Below are 22,615 nucleotides of genomic sequence, written 5' to 3'. Positions count from 1 at the left end.
TTAAATTTCTATCTGTAGCAGAATAAAATATATTCATATAAAGGAAAGCTAAATAGCAGTTGAAAAAATAAATTACATCTCTCTATATATATTAACTGGGACCAGCTCAAAAGCAGTGTTGAATGAAAAGCCAAATGCAGATTGTGCACTGTGTGACACCAATTCATCGTAAGCATAAGGAACCTAAGCATGTGTTAAACAAACAAAAGTTATACAAGACCTTTTTGGGAAAAAGCATAAAAGCTTTCTAAAGGACATTTTTTAAAAATCTATGAGTAAATGGAGAGAGACACATATCCTGCTCAAATGTGTTAAGATTCAGTTTGGCCTCATGTAATAGGAAATCCAAAATAGCAGTGGTTTAAACGAGAGAATTTATTTCTCTCTTGCGTAAAAAGTCCAAAAGCTGGCAAACCTCTGCTTTGTACAACACTGAATGTTTCCTAAAGGAGCAGTCCCCAAGCTTTTTGGCACCAGGGACTGGTTTTGTGAAAGATAGTTTTTCCACGGTGAGGCTTTGGGTGGGGGATGGGTTGAGGATGATTCAGGTACATTACATTTATTGTGTACTTTATTTCTATTATTACATTTTAATATATAATGAAATAATTATACAACTCACCATCATGTAGAATCTGTGGGAGCCCTGAGCTTGTTTTCTTGCAACTAGGCATCCCATCTTGGGGTGATGGGAGACAATGAAAGCTCATCAGGCATTAGATTCTCATAAGGAACACGAAACCTAGATCCCTCGCATACGCAGTTCACAATAGATTCACACTCACGTGAGAATCTAATGCTGCTGCTGATGTGACAGGAGGCAGAGCTCAGGTGGTAATATAAGTGACGGTGAGAGGCTGTAAACAGAGGAAGCTTTGCTCACTCGCCCACTGCTCACCTGCTATGCAGCCCTCCTGGCACCAGTCTGCAGCCCGAGGGTTGAGGACCCCTGTCCTAGAAGACCTTCCTCTACTTCATCTCATTCAGTCCTTCTAACAAACAACCTAGTAAGATTGCAGATGAGAAAACTGAAGTTTAGAGAAATCTGTAACTTGCCTGAAGTCACAGATTTGAGACCAAACCCAGTCTGATGGCTCCTTCAGTGTGCGTCAGGCTGTTCTGGTTGCCTGGAACCTCCCATGTCCTGAGGCCCAGGTGAACACTCACAAAATTCTTTTGTTTCACATAACCTGAAGGCCTTCAGTTAATATGCTAGAATAGGACATTGGGTATTATGTTAACACAAATATAATTGGTTCTTTGGTCCTTCCAAAAATGTATCTCAAGAAAAGCAAGGACTGGGGACCAAATCATTTTCCTGGGGCCCACTACAGGGCTGATATTGGTGAGGTCTCTCCTCTAATGTAACTGCCTCTATCAATCAATCATCAACCACAGGAAATGTTTTTGTCCTTGGGTGGGTTGGATTTCTTCCAAGCTGTATTTTTATCACATAATATTTATTTCAATAATTTCAATAACGACTTTCAGTAATTTAGGATGAAATCGATACATCTGCTCAGTCTTTTAAGGTCTAATCAAAATTTCTGAGAAAATTTTTATTTTCACACTTGGGAATTTTTCTTTCAATGCCATTTTTCTCCATAAGATGCCTCCATAGCTGGTGTACCTTCAGAAATATATGTGTGAGAACGTAAATGAGGGTTTACACTTGCATTTTTTTTTTCAAAGCTCATACAAAGCTAGACAAAGCTATAATGTGAACATGCTAAACTCTGTAAGTAGTCTCCATGGTCACTAATGAGCACATAATCACTGATTCTCAGAACTTGCATGTATCAGCCAGTATCTGTTAACAATTAGAAGCTGACAGCCTAGGCAACATGGCAAGACCCCATCTCTACCAAAAATATAAAAAAATAGCTGTGCATGGTGGTGTATGCCTGTGGTCGCAGCTACTCTGAAGGCTGAGGTGAGAGGATTGCTTGAGCCCAGTGAGGCGGAGGCTGCAGTGAGCCAAAACTGTAGCACTGCACTCCAGCCTGGGTGACAGAGTGAGGCCCTGTCTCAAAAAAAAAAAAAAAAAAAAGTTGAGCCTGCTTTTCTGTGTTTACTGGCTGTTCAGATTTCAGCTGTTGATTTCCTTAGCCCAACTTTATTTTGTGTTATTCTTGTTGACTTGTAGCTCTTTAGTCTGGATGTTAACCATTCGTTGATTAAATACATACAGAATATCTTCCCCTTGTCGGTTTTTTATTTTTATCTTATAGATGATTATGTTTGGAGGGGCGGTGGGAGGGCTAGAGTTGAACTGTTTTATGTAGACCAGTTTATTTTTATGGATATATGCTTTTTGTGTTCTAAGAAATATTTCTCTATTCAATAATATATTATTTAGATATTTTTATCAATCATTTAAAAGTTTTGTTTACTTAGGATTTTTGAATACTATGCAACTGCCAAGCTATTATTCTGTGTTTATTCTCACAGGTGGTGCGGCTGAACAAGCTGGAATAATAGAAGCTGGAGATGAAATTCTTGCTATTAATGGGAAACCTCTGGTTGGGCTCATGCACTTCGATGCCTGGAATATTATGAAGTCTGTCCCAGAAGGACCTGTGCAGTTATTAATTAGAAAGCATAGAAATTCTTCATGAATTTTAACAAGCATCATTTTCTCAGTTATCATCTTCTTTCTTTAGCAAATCAGAGTGACTTCTTTAAACCACAGGTTCTTGAACTGGCCAACACTGGTATAGACACGGACTATAAAAATCTCCAAGCTTATGCTTACACATGAAGCCTGACTTAACTGTATGTGCAACAGCAATGAAATTAACTCCAGAAGCCTTCCACCTGGATCACCCAGGCCGGGAGGGTTCCTTCGTTCCAGTGCCTGTCCCCTACCTTTATGTTTACTGATGGGGATACAAGATGTGACACACCCTTCTTTATCTGAAACACTTAGCTAGACCTTTGCTTCCTTCTTGCCAGCTCTCCCAACATACCCAATCCTGGTGATTAGGGAACTAAAAGAAGTCTGAGGGGGACACAAATGTCACACCTAAGAGGACTATCAATCAATCATTTTATATGATTTTGTAAGTAAGTGACAGAATGCTTTTAGGCACATTCAATGGAAGGAGGAGCTGTAGGTCTGTATATGTTACCCTGAAAAGAGAGTAAGAAAGACTTAAAAAAATGAATTATGACCTGTTAGGCTGAGCTCAGGAATTGTCCAAAAATGAAAAAGCAAAATAGAGTATTTTTTAGTGAGTGTAATGTATAATGTATGTATGCAGAGTTCAACTCAATAGGTTATTGATCACCATGAAGTATTGATCATTTTCTATCTCAAAAGTGTAAGCCATAAGGCTGTTTTACAGAATGGCACTTGATAAACTGTATTAAATAGCCATGAGCTTCACTGCTTAGAGGGAGCAGAAAGGTCAACATCTAAAAGCACCTTACAACTAGTTTTTAAACCTGTCTTGATAAGTGCTTGAATTCAAGACTGGTCAGTACAAGAGCAGACAAAAATATCACAGTCACTGGGTTTCCATTTCTGTATTTTATGCACTCCAACCACGAATTTAAGCAATTTTTAGAAATCAAGTATCTAAGTAAGTGTCCTTGGATTTATAGACAATGTATGTACAATCCAAATAGAGGAGCTCAATGGAATCCTTTTAGGAGACTGGTTGGTTTTTTTCCTCTTTCCCAACATGTTTAAGAAATGTAACATTCTAAGTATTGGATCTCTTTTCTTGACCTCGTATAATGACAACTGCAGTGACTGACTTAAGTTTTTGCTGTTTTCGTTTTCCCTCTTTGCAGTTTCCTCCTTCTGCCAAAAATGTTTTCCTACAGAAGACTGTCGTGACTCACGCTGCTCGGGAAACTCACTCTTGCCACTCCTCCTCTGGCGGCATGAGCTGCGTCCCAGTAGCTATTCCTCCCATTAGATATTCCGTTCGTCGTCACATAGCTGGCTTTTCTCTCCTCGTGATGTACCGTATTTTCTTAGGTAAATTCCAAACTCTCATCGGGTCATAAAGAGGAGGAGAAACAGGGTGAGTCAAGGTAAAGGAGCAGAAATGTAGTTACAAGCCAGGTCTTCAGTGACACAAACCAACCCGCTGAGTCCTGAGAATATGAGTGGAGAGTGCATTTGCCATACCTGTGTGCATGACACTAAGATTTTATGTTGGAGATACTTCTTTAAATAACCTACAGCTTGGGTCTATGGCTATGACCCCCAGATTCATGGAGGGGCTTTAGCCATCAGCTTTATACATCATTTTTCTGAATGACCAATCCCACTAAACATCTTTGAATCGGCCTAGCAAGGTCCTTCAGATGAGAGAAAAATAGCTGGCTTGTCTGAGTCCAGATTTCTCATCAACCGGCAATACAAACGAAAATATAGTACAAGAGTTAGTTAGAAAGGTCTTATTGATTTTACTTCTACTTTTCACTACAGTTACAGGTAGGATACTGTACGAAGTCAGTGCAGGGTGCATGCTTGATTGATTGATTGTTTTTTCAGTCTCTGGGGTCAGTTTTGTGGTTTCTGCTTTCTTGCCTAAATCAAAGACTATTTCAAGTCAACACTGAAAACTGCTTTTCGCCTCCACTTCTACAGCTGTGCCTAATAAGAAGAAACGCACAGCCCTATGTGAACAGACAGGAATTTCTTGTGCAATGTGGAGCAGATGGACTTCCCCAAGTCCTTAATCCTCATGTCTGGAGTACAAGGGTAGACCTCTGGCTTACCACATACACTATGCTAAAGTCATCGGCCACTGCTACTACATCTTGCCTCACCAACAACTGAAATTTAAAAGAAGAAGGAAAAGCTAAACTGTCTTTGACCCTAAGATAGAAAGCTATTTATTTGTCTTCAGTGTTCAAGGCATGACTAGTATTTCTAATTAGCCTAATAAATAAATTCCCACACTTTCTGAAGTGAACACTAATGGTATTGTCCTACTAAAACTATCGTTGTTTTTTTTTTTAACTGGTCATTCACAATAAGCTATGAGGGTAAATATGTGTTATAACAAGTAAATCATAGTTGCAAGAATATTCTATGAAGATTAAAGTAGGCTGGGTTTCATTTCCATCTTCCCACACATCTCATTGAATGTGATGGTTGACTTAATTGGCACCATAACTTTGTATGATATTATACATTATCCTTTATTTATGTAAAGTAAAATGCCTTATATATTAAAGAGTAAGTGCAATAATACGAAATAGCCTGTACATTTTAAAAATGTTGTCACCAAGTTATATAAATCCACATCTCTGTAAACAACCTTTTTTAAGTAATTTTAAAAAAATAAACACTCTGCTTACTACTTGATTTCTTTTTTCTCTTTTGGCTGTTAATAGAGTAATACTGAGATAAGAAATGTTTATTGTCACCTAAATGAGTCAGAGGTACAAAGGCAATAGAACTCAAATGAGCCGCCCTTTTCCAGGCCACACTCACAATCTTGACACAATCCAAAACTTTTCCACCTCTAAATCTTTCTTACAATTGAACATCCTACTCTTTTACCACACACTCCCAGCCTCCTGGTCACTTCCTCCCACATCTTCACTTTCAACAAGCCCTTGACAGTTTTCTCCTATCAGAATCCCTTCCATTCCCTTCTCAAGACTAGAACCCTGGCGTAGCACAGCAAACTCTGCCCAGCCCACAGGCTTAGATCCCTTGCCCCACTGTTCTGTCTTACCAGGCGATTCTGGACCCTTCCTTCCAAATAGCCAGCATCTTGGTTCCCATAACCCTATTCCTAGAGAAAAATCCCGCAACTAGACAGCTGATGCTGTAAATTCACGGTTTCCAGCCTTAACTGGACTCTCACTGCCACTCAGCACTTGTTGCCTTCTCAGTTTTTTTCTCTCATTTTTCACAACAATGTTATTTTTCTCAAAAACCCTACCCATTCACCTTCCCCCTCCTACTTGGATGATCTGAGATCCTACTTCACAGAGCTCAATAAAATGCATCTACTTGGCCAGGCGCAGTAGCTCACACCTGTAATCCCAGCACTTTGGGAGGCCGAGGCAGGAGGATCACAAGGTCAGGAGACTGAGGCCATCCTGGGTAACACGTTGAAACCTCGTCTCTACTAAAAATACAAAAAATAAATAAATAAATAAAAAATTAGCCAGGCGTGGTGGCGGGCACCTGTAGTCCCAGCTACTTGGGAGGCTGAGGCAGGAGAATGGCGTGAACCCTGGAGGCAGAGCTTGCAGTGAGCAGAGATCACGCCACTGCACTCCAGCCTGGGCGACACAGCAAGACTCTATCTCAAAAAAAAGCATCTACTTTATTTAGGTGCCCTGGTTTTAAGATGGAGATACCAACCTACAGTAGCCCAAGGAAAAAGGCAAGATGGCCTCTTACAGAAATCTCAGAACAGGACCCAGCATGTGACCTGGCCTCAGATGGGAGGAACTCTGCTTCACCCAGCACCCTCCCCACTTCAGGTCTGTTTCTGCTGGTCACAGCATCCTAATCCCCAGTCCTTACCAGTTCTTTACCTAGAAACCTCCTATGAAAGCCATTTGTCATCATTTTGGCCCCATTCAATACCACAGTTTCTGTGGACATACAAGCTGTTGCCTGCCTGATTTTCTATATACATCCCAAAATTGAAATTCTGATTGGTTCCCTGCCCCTACTTGGGTAGAGCTTTTTCCTAGGAGACAGAGTGCTTGTTTGCATAATTCCCCTCCTCGAAACCCAATGAAATGAACAAATACAGAGGGAAACTCCGGTAGTTTTAAAATGGAAATAGCCACAAACCCACTATATGAAATGGAAAACTACATACCATGTATAAGATCTAAAACCAGGCTGGGCACGGTGGCTCACTCCTGTAATCCCAGCAGTTTGGGAGGCCAAGGCAGGAGCATCACTTGAGGTCAGAGGTGGCAAGCCAGATTTGAAGGGAGCCCCCACCAAACAGGACCCTGCAGTTAACTGATTCAGTAAGAGAGATTAGCTGCCCCAGCTCACTCTCGCCCCATAAATGCCATGGCCACCATCACTCCACACAGCCTCCTGATCCCTTCAAAACAGCTGGATATCTCAAAGATTAAAATCAGCTAGTCCCAAACTTCCTTCTCTTGTCCTAAGAGACGATTTGAACAATGTTTAAACACAGAGAGCTATAAAGGATCCACTACTGATCAATCTTGGGCAAATGGCAGGCTTAGTAGAATTCACTTACCCCCACTAAACAATCAGATTGAGCAAGGGTCCTACTTACGAATTCAGAACTGGTGAAGAGAAGGGAGAAGACGGAGTGAAATACAATTATGCAAAAGGCAGATAAAAAATATAATTTGGAGGCCGGACGTGATGGCTCATGCCTGTAATCCCAGCACTTTGGGAGGCCGAGGCAGGTGGATCATGAGGTCAAGAGATCGAGACCATCCTGGCCAACATGGTGAAACCCCATCTCTACTAACAATACAAAAATTAGCTGGGCATGGTGGCACACGCCTGTAGTCCCAGCTACTCAGGAGGCTAAGGCAGGAGAATCACTGGAACCTGGGAGGTGGAGCTTGCAGTGAGCTGAGATCGTGCCACTGCACTCCAGCCTGGTGACAGAGCAAGACTCTGTCTCAAAAAAAAAAAAAAAAAAAAAAAGAATTTGAAAGATGACTTGGGAAAAGAAAATTTTAAATACAAACTGTTTTGTATTCTCAATGTACTTAAGTAAATGTGGCTTCTAAGAAGCACAAGTTCAAAAGAGCAATAAGAAAACTTAATGAGATTAATACAGATCTGGTAGAACTAAAACTAAAGCAATCACCTTACCAAACCAAACCCCATTAGAAGCAACAAGTCAAATAAAATTGTAGACGTCTAAGTGACACTGAAGATGAACTTGAAAAATCCTGATTAAATGTTAGCCAATAGAATTCTGCAGTACATTAAAGAAAATATGCACAACTGATGTTAATTCTGGGAATATGTGAACAGTTTGAAATTAGGAACCTATAGATGTAGTACATTACGTTAACAGGACAAAAGAGAAAAAGAATCATCAAGAAAGATGTCCACAGGCTGGGTGCGGTGGCTCACACCTGTAATCCCAGCGCTTTGAGAGGCCAAGGCAGGTGGATCACCTGAGGTCAGGAGTTCAAGACCAGCCTGGCCAACATGGTGAAACCCTCATCTCTACTAAAAATACAAAAATCAGCAGGGCATGGTGGCAGGCACCTATAATCCCAGCTAATCAGGAGGCTGAGGCAGGAGAATCGCTTGAACCCGAAAGGTAGAGGCTGCAGTGAACTGAAATCGTGCCACTGCATTCCAGCCTGGGTGATGAGCAAAACTCTGTCTGAATGAATGAACGATATCAACAGACACGTTAAAGCCTACATCATGCTCTAATGGAGGAACTCCAGAAACATTCCCATTCATCAGGAATACACATGCCCAGGATGCTCAAAAGTATGATCGTTGAAAAGCAATGTTCTGGAGGTATAAGCCAATACAATTAGGTAAAATTTTATTTTATTTTTTGTACAGACAGGGCCTATCTGTGTTGCTCATCTTGAACTCCTCTCAGGTGATCCCACCTCAGCCTCCCAAAGTGCTGGGATTACAGGCGTGAGCCACTGTACCAGGCCCAATTATGTAAAATTCTAAAAAACAGCTATAAATAACAAAAGCAAAAGTATTATGATTTGCACATGACAAAACTTGGATACACATAAACACAAAAGTTCCAATTGAAAAACTATTAAAATAGTAGAATTCAGTATGGTGGCTACGAAAATTAACTTTCACCAAAACAACAGCTTTTTTTTTTGAGACAGAGTCTTGCTCTGTCGCCCAGGCTGGAGTGCAGTGGCACCATCTCGGCTCACTGCAAGCTCCGCCTCGCAGGTTCACACCATTCTCCTGCCTCAGCCTCCAGAGTAGCTGGGACTACAGGCGCCTGCCACCATGCCCGGCTAATTTTTTGTATTTTTAGTAGAGACAGAGTTTCACCATGTTAGCCAGGATGGTCTCGATCTCCTGACCTCGTGATACACCTGCCTTGGCCTCCCAAAGTGCTGGGATTACAGGCGTGAGCCAACACACCCAGGCAGCTTTTTTTTTTTTTTTTTTTTTTTGAGACGGAGTCTTGCTCTTTCGCCAGGCTGGAGTGCAGTGGCACGATCTCAGCTCACTGCAACCTCCACCTTATGGGTTCACACCATTCTCCTGCCTTGGCCTCCCAAGTAGCTGGGACTACAGGCACGTGCCACCACACCCAGCTAAGTTTTGTATTTTTGGTAGAGATGGGGTTTCACCATGTTGGCCAGGATGGTCTCGATCTCCTGACCTCGTGATCTGCCCACCTCGGCCTCCCAAAGTGCTGGGAGCCACCACGCCTGGCCAACAACGGCTTTTCTATAAATAATAACCAGTTAGAATATACCATGGGAGAAATACTCTATTATGAATGCCAGCAACTGAAAATATAAATTTATTCTTGGCAAGAACTGGCAAGACCTAAAAATATTATAAAACTCTATTAAGGGACATAAGAGATAACTAAAAAAGGGCGGGGTAAATATATGTATAGCTTCTTGGACAGGATGACTCAATACTATAAAGATCTCAATTCTCCCCAAACTAATTTATAAATATAAGTCCAATCATAATCTCAAATTCTTTAACCTGACAAAATTATCCTAAAGTCCATCTGGTGGGATAAACACATAAAAATAGCCAGAAGAAATTTGAAAAGGCAGGGTAAGAGGGGAACTGGTATTAAAATATTATCAGAAATCTGTAATAATTAAAATGGTGGCTCCTCTACTATAGAACTAGACAGGCAAACCACTAGAACACAGACCCAAATATATAGTAATTCCAAATTCAACAAAAAAGGGGCATTTTAAATCAGCAGCAACAAAACAAAAACACCACACACACACACACACACACACACACACACACCCCGATTATTCAATATATTCAATAACTGATGTTGAGAAAATTGGCTAGGTATTTTGGAGAGAGGAAAAAGCTAGCCCATTTGCAACAAAATCCCTGACATCAAAATAAAATTCCAGAGGGGTCAAAGATTTAAAAGCAAGAAAGGAAACAAAAACAAAAACAATCCCAAAAAAACCTAAATATATTGCTTTAATCATAAAGTGAATAAGCTCTTCTAAGCATGAAGCTAAATTCAGAATCTACAAAGCAACAGACTCACAATTTAACCAGACTATATACAAACTAAAAACTACTGGGGGCTACCCCAGTGGATTCAAGCAAGATGCCAGGAACACTGGCATAGTTTTCTATTCTCCCCATATCCCCAACTAACACACCCAGGAACCACACACACACACACACACACACACACACACAGTTAATATAGAAAAACACAGTAAACATCCACAATAAAACTAGATACAAAGGTATCCCCACAAACTCCAAAATATACAAGTGTGTAGGGATATGCCACCACCACCACCAAGACCAATTTGAAATCACCATCTGTACAAGAGAAGTAAAAGGAAGCAACACAGCATGTCATGGCCCCACGACCTCGCAAAATCACCAGGAAAGCTCAGAGGACCAGCAGGACAGCAGCTGCTGGGCGTGGAAGAGTTTTCATCTTCTCCTAGTGGGCAAGTGTGTGAAGTCCATGATGAAGAAGGAAAGGGCTGATGCGGGCTATGAACTCTCAAAACCCCATGCTAAGGAGAAACTATGGGAAACAGAATCCAAATTGAGCAGGACAAGAGCAAAGATGAAAAATAAGATTCAGTTAAAAGTATATGAGGGGAGCAGATACAGGTCTTTTCACTCCACAAAACAGAAGAGAGAGAGGCTAAAGTTAAGCTACTCCAACTCAAGTCTTTCTCTTCTAAAAGAACAGGAAAGGCAATTTCATGTAAAAAGGAGTAACAGAAGATAATCTTGGGTTAGATCCCATACAAAGTAGTTATAAGAAAAAAGAAGCCGAGTGCAATGGCTCACACCTGTAATCCCAGCACTTTGCGAGGCTGAGGCAGGTGGATCGCTTAAGCCCAGGAGTTCAAGACTAGCCTCAGTAACATGGCGAGACCCCTTCTCTACAAGAAATACCAAAAAATTAGCCAGGCTTGGTGGTGCATGTCTATGGTCCCAACTACTCAAGAGGCTGAGGTGGGAGGATCGCTGGAATCCAGGAAGTCAAGCCTGCAGTGGGCCATGATCGTGCCACCCTACTACACTCCAGCCTGGGCAACAGAGTGAGACCCCATCTCAAAAAAAAAAAAAAAAAGTGTAAGGAACAAATATAATCCCTACAGACAACAAAAGCACACCAGAAAGCTATGCCCACAAAACCAGTGAGAACTATAACTCAGTACCTCAGAATGAGCTAAAATAAAATATATCAAGAAAATGACCTGGAATATGAATAATACAAACCGAAACCAGAAAGACTCAGAAATCAGGTATTAAAACTCAGGAAAAAAAATCTAAGATAATTTCAGAAAAGATGAGTCATATGGAAAGATCATTTCCAGTGAATAAACCACAATAATGCCTTAAGAGAAAGAGAAGAGAGAAAGGGGACAAATGTTTAAAGATCAGTAAGAAATAGAGGAAAAAACCCCAGCAAAACACAAAGATGGAAGATGAGTCCCTCAAAAGGAAAACCTGAACAAGTGAACAGAAGACTAAATATTTTAATTTTCCTGAAATTGAGAATTAAAAAATGGTCAACACTACATGTTGAAAGATCACACCATGTACTTGGGAATACGGATCCAGAACAACCGAGACAAAAACACACTCTAGCAACATTGGAAAAGTACCGGAGAGAAAATATCCCATGAGCATCCAGGCAAAAACAACAAGGCAATTATGAAAGAAAGAAAATCAGTATCATATCATAATCCTAGTATTGCTTTATGCTAAGAACATACTTGGTTACCCAAAGAAAATGTGACTTAAGAATTTTATTGGCTGGGCACAGTGGCTCATGCCTGTAATCCCAGCATTTTGGGAGGCCGAGGCAGGCGGATCACAAAGTCAGGCATTCGAGACCAGCCTGGCCAACATGGTAAAACATGGTCTCTACTAAAAACGCAAAAATTAGCCGGGCGTGGTGGCGCATGTCTGTAATCCCAGCTACTCGAGAGGCTGAGGCGGGGGAATCGCTTGAACCTGGGAGGCAGAGGTTGCAGTGAGCCCAGATCATGCCACTGCACCCCAGCCTGGGCGACACAGTGAGACTCCCATCTCAAAAAAAAAAAAAAAAAAAAAGAATTTTATCCAGACATACTGACTTTCAAATAAAAGGCTACAGATAAACTGCCATCAGCAAACAAAAATTCAGGACTATTATTCTCACAAGCCCTTTCTAAAGAATCTAACAACAAATGAGCAAGGCAATCAAAATGACTGGCCAGGCAGTGACACTGCGAATGGTGATGAGCACTAAATATGTATTTATCTGAAGAGCTGAGACTAAAGGAAGGGTTAAAAGGAAAAGATTAAAGTATATAATGACTACATGTTCTTAAAATGTAGATGCAGCCCAACTACAAAAAGGGTGGTGGCGGAGGTGAATGGAGCAAGCATATAAAAAAGTCTTATTAAAAACTCATTTTTAAGTAATCAAATTGCTGGTAAAATACTAATACTATTATTTTGAGAATGTCATATGTGGAAGCAAATGAATAACTGTGATATTTTATTGTAATTTCCATCATTCTTGATATGGAAAAGTAGAAGACAGAAAAACCCTATAAATTGTAAATTTGAATCTGAGGGTTGAGTGGGGTGGCTCACACCTAAAATCCCAGCACTTTGGGAAGCTAAGACAGGAGGATCACTTGAGGCCAGGAGTTCAAGACCAGCCTGGGCAATATAGTGAGACTCAATCTCTACAAAAAATTTAAAAATTAGCCAGGCATGGTATCACATGCTTGTAGTCCTAGCTACTTGGGAGGCTGAGGCAGGAGGATCACTTGAGCCCAGAAGTTTGAGGCTGCAATGAACCATGATCAAGCCACCGCACTCTAGCCTGGGCAACAGAGTGAGATCTTGTTCCCAAAAAAAAAATAAATAAATTTCCATCTGAATCGTCAATGTAAAATCATGAGGCACTTTATTTTTCATTTTTTTATTGTGGCAAAATATACATGACGTTTACCATCTTAACTTTTTTTTTTTTTTTTTGAGTTGGAGTCTCACTCTGTCGCCCAGGTTGGAGTGCAGTGGCGCGATCTCTGGCTCAGTACAACCTCTGCCTCCCAGGTTCAAGCAATTCTCTGCCTCAGCCTCCCGAGTAGCTGGGATTGCAGGCGCGAGCCACTGAGCCCAGCCCATCTTAACCATTTTTTAAGTACACAGTTCAGTGACATTAAGTCTACTGACATTGTGTAATCACCACCATCCATCCCTGCAACTTTTTGTTTGTTTTTTGAGACGGAGTCTTGCCCTGTCACCCAGGCTAGAGTGCAATGGTGCAATGTCAGCTCACTGCAACCTCCACCTCCCGGGTTCTAGTGATTCTCCTGCCTCAGCTTCCCAAGTAGCTGGAATTACAGGCACCCACCACCACACCCGGCTAATTTTTGTATTTTCAGTAGAGATGGGGTTTCGAACTCCTGACCTGAGGTGATCCACTCACCTCGGCCTCCCAAAGTGCTGGGATTACAGGCGTAAGCCACCGCACCCAGCCCCATCCCTGCAACTTTATCTTCCCGCACTGAAACTCTGTGAGGTACTTTTTATAAACACATACATACACAACACAAACATAGATACAATTTTCCCCCAGAAGCAATGACCGAGGCAGTAGTAACAAGTATTCTGAAAGCCCAAATTACGGTCTCGAAGTACCATTTCATGCTAAAAGAAACATGGCTTGTTGGAAAAATAGATGATTCCAGATACAGGGTAGGAAATATACAAAATGAACCTGAAACATCTTGCCATACCAGAAAGTTATCAAAGACTACTAAAACTATCAAAAGGACTCCAGATCTTTGAAGAGAGTTCCACTGGCCAAACATAGGGCATTTTGAGCATTAATAGGGCTAATAACTGTAGATCAAAAGACATAAAAGAATGATTATTCCATTACACTAAGTGAAATAAGGCACAAAAAAGACAAAAAAAAAAGATCTCGCTTATATGTGTAATCTAAAAAAGCCAATCTCATAGAAAAAGAGTAGAAAAATGGTTACTAGAAACTGAGGGGAAGGGGAGAGATAAGGAAACAAACGTTGTTCAAAGGATACAAAGTCTCAGATTGGAGGAATCAAGTTTTAGTGATCTACTGCATTGCATGGTGATAACAGTTAATAATAATGTACTGTGCGTTTCAAAATTGCTAAAAAGGACTATTTTTAGTATTCTTGCCACAAAAAAATTAGTTGTTAAGGTGATGGTTATTTTAATAAGCTTGATTGAATCTCCAATGTGTACAAAGACTAAAACATTACATTATACCCATAAATATATGGGTATATTGCCAATTTAAATAAAATGTGTTTCCATAAGTTCATAATACTTTAAAAATTAAAGATATTTTTGGAGGATGCCATGGAACCAGCTGTATTTTGAAAATAGGTAAATAAACTGTAAGAATTATTCTACCTTCCCTCTATGAATTATAGTAGAACGTAATGTAGATAACATGTCTCTTTATAGAAATATTCTAGCTAATAAAATAATCAGGGCCGGGCACGGTGGCTCAAGCCTGTAATCCCAGCACTTTGGGAGGCCGAGGTGGGCGGATCACAAAGTCAGGAGTTTGAGACCAGCCTGGCCAATATGGTGAAACCCTGTCTCTACAAAAAAACACAAAAATAGAAAAATAACCGGGCGTGGTGGCGGGCGCCTCTAATCCCAGCTACTTGGGACGCTGAGGCAGAATAATTGCTTGAACCCGGGAGGCGGAGGTTGTACTGAGCCAGAGATCGCGCCACTGCACTCCAACCTGGGCGACAGAGTGAGACTCCAACTCAAAAAAAAAAAAAAAAGAAAGAATGGCCGGGTGCGGTGGCTCATGCCTGTAATCCCAGCACTTTGGGAGGCCGAGGCGGCAGGCAGATCACATGGTCAGGAGATCGAGACCATCCTGGCTAACACAGTGAAACCCCATCTCTACTAAAAATACCAAAAAATTAGCTGGGCATGGTGGCAGGCGCCCGTGTAGTCCCAGCTGCTCGGGAGGCTGAGGCAGGAGAATGGCGTGAACCCGGGAGGAAGAGCTTGCAGTGAGCCGAGATTGCACCACGGCACTCCAGCCTGGGCAACAGAGTGAGACTCCATCTCAAAAAATAAGAAGAAGAAGAAGAAGAAGAAGAAGAATTAAAATATCACATTGCAACCCCAATAAATAAGAAGTGAACAGCAAGGCTGGTAACATCACAAAAGGAGAATATGAGACATTATGTGCCTCCTGGTGGAAGCATCCACTACCACCGATTAGTGTTGCCTACAGAAACAAACCTGAATCTAAGCCTCTAGAGCCAATTACCAATTCTTGGGAAATGCAGTGTAGAAGTCAAAGAAACACTTAAATTACACCATGTGGAAACCATCAACAAAATCCAAACTTTGGAAAACTACAGGACAAATGATCTAATGTCATCAACAAATATTTTGCAAAGGAAAAACAAGAGAGAGATAGGGAGAAGAACCTACAGATTCAAAAAAAACTTAAAAGACATATCAAATGAAACAATACAATTAAAGATTCACACTGGGTCAGGACAGTACTTACTATTATGAAGACTGTAATTGGGAGAAAGACTTGAACAGCTTCAGGGTATAGCTGGCAAGGTTCTATCTCCTGACCTGGGTAATGGCTGTAAACATGTGTGCCTTAAATTAATTAATGTAAACATTTGTTTATGAGATTTTCCATTTATATTTTAATCATAAAAACTTTTAATTAAATGCTTATATGCCTATTCTTAACCTACACATTCGACTTTTTCCATTTTTAAATTTGATCATACCCTCCCAAAGTTAATATGTATCAAATCTGACCACCAGACACCTCTTTAGAAAAAGGATCTCTACAAATTGCACGCTCAAGCACTGCACCATACACTTTTCTGAATGTTAAAGAAAGCAAAAGCAAAACTTACCATCTGCCAGCTCCAAAGACTGGGAAAACCAACTGCATCATAGATACAGGCTTAAGTCCTCGTGAATCAATACATAAAAAGATCAATGCCCTTTAGAAAAATGAATAAAGAACACCAACAGGTAATTCACAGAAAAAATACAAATTACCAAAAGGCAGTAAATGATAACCCCTCAATAATTAACATAGACTAGGAGTGATGATATCCTCCCCAGAGGGGTCCCCAACCCCCAGGCCACGGACCAGTAACGGTGGTCTGTTAAGAACCAAGCCACACAGCAGCAGGTGAGCAGCAGGAAAACGAGCAATACCACCTGAGCTCCACCTCCTGTCAGATCAGCAGCCACATTAGATTCTCATAGGAACTCGAACCCTATTGTGCACCTAATCTAATTAATGCTTGATGATCTGAGGTGGAACAGTTTCATCCTGAAACCACCCCCCGACCCCTAGGTCCATGGAAAAACTGTCTGCCACAAAGCTGGTCCCTGGTGCCAACAAGGTTGGCGACCACTGTTCTACAGTATTGGCTAGGGTATGGGAAAACCAGCATTCACCTTATTGTCAGGAGTGTAAGTTACCACAAAGCTTAGAAATCAATTTGGCTTTATCTTTTACATTTTCAAGGTATACTATTTGAGCAAATCCATTTCTATTAAATCCTTCTACAGAAATGAGAAATAAAGACATAAAAAGTAGGCTACAATACTGTAATAATGTAAAATATGAGAATCATCTAAATGTCCATTAATGGGAGATTTAACTAAGCTATACAACAAAGCCATTCAAAAGAATGATGTGTACTTACCCTGAAATCTCTCCACAACTTCAGTGCAAAAAGTAAAATGCACATCAGTGTATAATGATACTAATGGGAGCCATACTACACGAACTGTTCTATCAGGAGTAAATATCTATGTAATTCTAACATTGGGCTGAGAAAGTATGACTACCGGTTTAACTAAACCATGTTACCATCCATACCCCTTTGAAGGATAGCCTGCAAAGTCATGAACATTAATACCACCACTTTACTGATGATGTTACAGAATATATGACATTTGTGCAGAATTTACAACAGTCAAGCATATCATCCTGGGACCCAATGGGCTGAGATGAATTGGAACTACTTCAGTTTGTCAGTCATCTTAATCTGGACAAAAGTGAAATGGAGCAGTATTATCTCACAATATATTTTAAGTCAATACAAGATAGAGAAGCCAGAGAGTTGGAAATTAAACTTCATAAATACCTCACATAAACTTGCAACTGCTGGGTGGGGGTAGCCATGCCTGGCAGCCATGGACCCTTGACAGTATCAGGCTAGGTGTCACTACTTACTGGTCCCACGTGTCACTAAACCAATCAGGCCCTAGCCCCTTTCTCTTTCTTTTGGGAGATGACCAAATTCAAGGGTTTACTACACTTAGAAAGAGTATTGTACCTATCTGTTCACAAACAGTAAGAACGGTTGAGTGGTGGAATGAGTCAGAGATCATTGGTCAACCTTGCTTCAGGCCAGGGACTTTCCTGGTCATTAGACAATTCTGCTTTGAGAACACACAGAATTGGTCAACTTTTTCATCCCCAAAAGATAATTTATGTAAGTTATACCAAGATATTAGAAGAGATGTTCTTTAATCTTTTTATTTTGCAACACCATGAGAGTATTTTGCATGCCTATTCTGTCTCTGTCAGGGAAAGGAAGTGCCCAAATAAGAAAGGAACAATTGTAGCTGAATGCCATCACTGTTCCTCAATCGCCTTAGGATTAAAAGCTCGAACAGTTAGTAGATAATGTGACACTGAGCAAATTCTCCTCTCTGAGCTTGTTCTTCACAAAGTGAAGATAGTAACTGGAATTTGGGGAGGTCAAAATGAGATATAAAATAGCATGTGCTTAGTAAGCTTCTGTTAGCACATTGTACCAATCAGGCTATTTTAAGGAACAATCAACCAATTACAAAACATATGAAGCCACCGAAAAAGAAACAGCAACTACTAATTCTCTGCACAATAGATATCTATGTAAAGGCTTTTAATCAAAGTCACATAAACCCGTGGAAGTACTGCTCTTAACACAGACAATACTTATTTCCATGGAGTCACATCATTCCTGCTTTCAAGAGGACTGAAAGCAACAATATTCCATAGGACAAAGAGTTCTTGATAACACCACTACAACCACCCCCAGATTTTGCTACACTTCTCCTCTGGAAATAGAAACACGCTGAAGTTGGGGCCGCACACAGGTAGAGCTAAGTGTGCACTCTGGTCTAGTGCAAACACTGACAGAAGTTCAGGTGAGGCCCTTTTCCCCCTTGCTTGGGAATACTGATGCTGCTGATGAAGTGAATACCTCAGAAATCTATTACCTCACCTCTAACATCTTCTCAAGTGAAAAACAGGAACTTGGGCCGGGCACGGTGGCTCACGCCTCTAATCCCAGCACTTTGGGAGGCCGAGGCGGGCGGATCACGAGGTCAGGAGATCGAGACCATCCTGGCTAACACGGTGAAACCCCGTCTCTACTAAAAATACAAAAATTAGCCGGGCGTGGTGGTGGGCGCCTGTAGTCCCAACTACTCAGGAGGCTGAGGCAGGAGAATGGCATGAACCCGGGAGGCGGAGTTGCAGTGAGCCGAGATCGTGCCACTGCACTCCAACCTGGGTGACAGCGAGACTCCGTCTCAAAAAAAAAAAAGAAAAACAGGAACTTTTCACTCGATAAGAAATTCCAGTATACTGGTATCAGTTTCCCAATATCTACTTATCTACTTTATGGGAAGAAACTTTAATAGTTCCTACATGTAGTTACCACCAGCAGTGTCATTTTTGAAAGTAAAGGTTATTTCAATGGATAGAAAAATCTGTCTTTTTTCCATGCATTAAAACTGAGGCCTTGACCAGCCCCGTTTTTGCAAAGAAAGTTTTATTGGAACACAGTATAACCTATTTATTTGTATTATCTATAACAGTTTTCATTCAGTAAAATTCAGTAGTTGCAACTAACACAGCTGGTGGCTCACAAAGCCTAAAATATCTACTATCTGGCCCTTTACAAAACCCAACCCCTGCATTAAAATACTACAGTGCTATAGTAGGTAACATTTCATTTGAAAGAAAACTAAATGAGAATACAAAAATACAAATGACATGCTTGCTCTGATTCAGGCACTTTCAAGATCATTGTTTATTTATTACTTCAGATAAAAAGATAGTATACATATTAGGGAATCCCTTAAAATTCAACTCTAGAGTTATACACCATCTAGTACTTTTGCAATGAATGTTAACAACAACAACAAAAATCTCGAAACACCTGAAAGCCCCACCATTAACATGGACTATGGTAATAAAAAATTTTGACACTTAATTTGTTCAATATATAGTATTTACATTATGAAACCAATGGTGATGATACAATAAAGTGATAAAGAAATAGTAAAAATAAACTTTAAAAAGCAAAGTTTGTAGTCTGATGATGCTAATTATCCTAATTGTATATAAAAAATTAAAACATAGCAGAGCTTTCTGTTACAAAATTCTTAATCCTCTGGGTTGTAATCATTACTTGCTACCAATTTACATGCAACATCTGCTAGGACTGACATTTGATTTTTTTCCCCAAGAATGTGTGAGTAGATAAATGACATTTCAGAGCAGACATTAATTTACTTGTGGACAGAAAAAGAAACTCAAGATTGGTACTGGTCACAAGCCTCTTCCCAATAGAAATTATAAAAACAGTAAGATAAAATTTAAAAAAAAATCTAAAAAGGGGATGCATAGGCAAAGAGTACCATAAATGGCACAGCTCAAAAAATCCCAGGACCAATCAGACACACATCTTTTCTCTCTCCTTCAGTGATGAGAGGTCGATTTTGCCATCAAATAACCATGACTGAAGCAAGTGAGGGGCACCAGGTGTACAACCGATTAAATCTTGCAAAATACTAAGATGGGAGCAGGGGTGGCCAGAAGAAGGGGTAATTTATATATAATTCAAACTATATACAGCATAAATGGAATGCAGCCCATCCCAAACCGGCTCTGTGAAACAACTGGACCTTTATAGTTAAAATTATAACAAGTGTAATAATACAATAGATTCACATGGGAAGCAAAATCCAAGGGGCATTTTATATTAAGTATTTACTGTGCTGTTTCAATTTAAAAATAATTTTGCTAAGTATACATCTCAACTGAAGTCTACGTATAAAATGTCCTAATAGATACAGATATTTACCTTTGGTGAGTTGAAGGCCTTTTTGTGACTTCTGTCTGAACTGTAGGCAGAATGCTAGATGTACATGCACATACGGAGAAACTCAAGCTGAAGTCATCCAAAAGCTGTGCGTATGAGGAGGCTGGAGGTACTTTGAAAGTCAAAGTAGACCAGAAACCCAAAACAGGTAACAGTGAGGATGGCAACAGGGAATGGAATGCCAATATGGCAGTAAAACTTTTTTTAAAAACAGAAAGAGGAAGGCCTCTCGTACCAGCAGAATCCCGTATACATACAAAAAAGAAAAAGCCACCCACCATTTTGTAAAACAGAAGCCAATTACAGTGTGGGAAAGTACAAATTACAGAAAACCAGAAGTCAACAGAAGAAAAACTACTGGTTTACATGAGAGAAAGGAGAATGGTTCACCCAGAGCAGAGTTACTTGGTGAACGCTGCCACCACCGCCCACAGAACCTCATTGGTGTTGGCCTTCAGACATTCCACTTCAGGGTCTAAGTCGAGAAGCTGCCGCACTCTCTTGGTAGCCAAATCATACTGCTCGTCCAGAAGAGGAGCAAAGGCATTCTCCAGGACGTCCGAGGCATGAGCCAGGTAAATGAGGGCCAGCAAGCGCCTGTCCATGCGGTGAGGGTCATTCACCCATTTGTCAAGAACGGCTTCCTGTACTTTCTTGATGAGGCGCTGCTTAATGTTGTTGTTGGTGAGGGGATGTGTTGTCATGTCAAAAAGTAGGAAGTTCTGTTTCTCTGTTGTCAATACACCCTTTTCCACCAGGTTTTTAGCTAATCGTTCCCGTACATTTCTTAATTGATAATGCAATTTTAATGGATTCCATGTCTCACCTAAACAAAAGATTTCAGAAGTTAGAAATGATGAGTATTATCTGCTAATTTTGCAAAAATTTTGTACTATTAAACAGTAAAATCTGATTTTGCCCCAAGAAAAACATAAGAAAATCTGCCATGTTTTTCTCCCTAACTAGACCATGAACCCCTTAAGCCCAGCCAGACCTTTGGATTCTAAGCACCCGGCACATCCTCAGCCACAGGAGTCACTCAGACGACTAAACTGCAAGCAGTCTTCAGACCAGAGTCAGTAACCCTTAGTCTTATGTGGAAATGAGCCAAATATTATGTTTGAGCTTCCTTCCAGCTGCTGTCAAAAAGCAACCAATAGCCAAATAGGAAGTTTTCTATTAAACACCAGTCTGCAACTAATAGACCAAAAAAAAAGCTTCCTGATTAATATGTTATTCCTGAAACTGCTAAACATATACAGCCTATAGAGGTAGGAAAGCCTGTTTAGGCCATGCTATTATTTGATGACAATATAAAGCTAATTCTGGAAGGATACAAATTTTCACAGTTTTAATCTTGCCATCTATATATATTTCCTTTTGAGAGAGAAATATTTAAAATAAAACCAAACAATTTTTCACTAAAGTGGGTTCTTCTTTATAGAAAACTGGAAGGAAATACACCAAAATATTAATCTTACTTATCTTTGGGATTAAGTGTGCTAAACTTTTTTTGCGCTTTCTGCATTTTCCAAATGATCTCCAATGAACATGCAACTATTTTTATACTTTAAAAAACTATATTTTTCTAAATAAGAATATGTTAAAGATCAACCACACAGGCATCTTTTTTAAATGCAAACGTTGTAAGGTCGAGATTTTTTAATACTGAGAGAAAACCTTCAGCCACACTGTCCATTACAGGAGCCATTACCCACACAGAGCTATTTAAATTAATTTAAAAATTCAGCTCTTCAGTGGCACTAGCTACATTTCACGTATACAATAGTGACACATGGCCAGTGGCTAGACCCCACAGTAATAGAACATTTTCATCATCAAAGAAAGTTCTGGCGGACTATCTTAAAATTTTAAGTTGCTGTCTTAAAATATATTCCCATTCAAATGGACTGAGACACAATTATTTTCCTATACTTAATACTAAAGAACACAGGCCTATGATGAAGTAATCATTCCTAAAGCTGCCCTCTCATTGTAATTAGAAATCTCCGTAAAATATACGAAAAAACTGTTTTCAGACACTAGTCAAAAGCAGCCCAGAACTGTGACACGTGAGTGCGGCCTATGTGAGCCCGACAGCTGCCTAAGCTTACCACCTGGAGGCACGTCCCAGGCAGCAGAGCAGGCAGGAAGACCTCAAGGAGAGCACAGCAGCCACATCACGTTAAGGCGGCAGAGATCAGCGTTCAGGGTAGCTAAGGCAGCTGCAATGTGCAAAGCAGACTACTGGAGA

General features: G+C 40.4%; 2 protein-coding genes across 10 annotated transcripts in view; one reads left to right on the top strand and one right to left on the bottom strand.

Moving 5' to 3' along the window:
* The window catches only part of PDZD2 (PDZ domain containing 2), a 483,697-nt gene extending 478,368 nt beyond the window's left edge, over positions 1-5,329 (top strand). For all 7 annotated transcript variants that reach the window (XM_055245678.2, XM_055245675.2, XM_063619887.1 and 4 more), the window contains one exon: positions 2,452-5,329. In XM_055245678.2, coding sequence (XP_055101653.1) covers positions 2,452-2,618 — 167 coding nt within the window. In that variant the 3' untranslated portion in view covers positions 2,619-5,329. The remainder of the gene's footprint in view (positions 1-2,451) is intronic.
* A 13,934-nt stretch (positions 5,330-19,263) lies between these two features.
* Positions 19,264-22,615, bottom strand: part of GOLPH3 (golgi phosphoprotein 3) — a 61,305-nt gene continuing 57,953 nt past the window's right edge. For all 3 annotated transcript variants that reach the window (XM_063619915.1, XM_055245695.2, XM_063619916.1), the window contains one exon: positions 19,264-21,187. In XM_063619915.1, the coding sequence (XP_063475985.1) occupies positions 20,763-21,187 (425 nt within the window). In that variant the 3' untranslated portion in view covers positions 19,264-20,762. The remainder of the gene's footprint in view (positions 21,188-22,615) is intronic.

Source organism: Symphalangus syndactylus, chromosome 16 (assembly GCF_028878055.3).
Source record: "Symphalangus syndactylus isolate Jambi chromosome 16, NHGRI_mSymSyn1-v2.1_pri, whole genome shotgun sequence".
NCBI classification, from domain to species: Eukaryota; Metazoa; Chordata; class Mammalia; order Primates; family Hylobatidae; genus Symphalangus; species Symphalangus syndactylus.
Note: the sequence above shows the minus strand (reverse complement) of the source record. Positions and strands in the feature narration are given on the sequence as shown.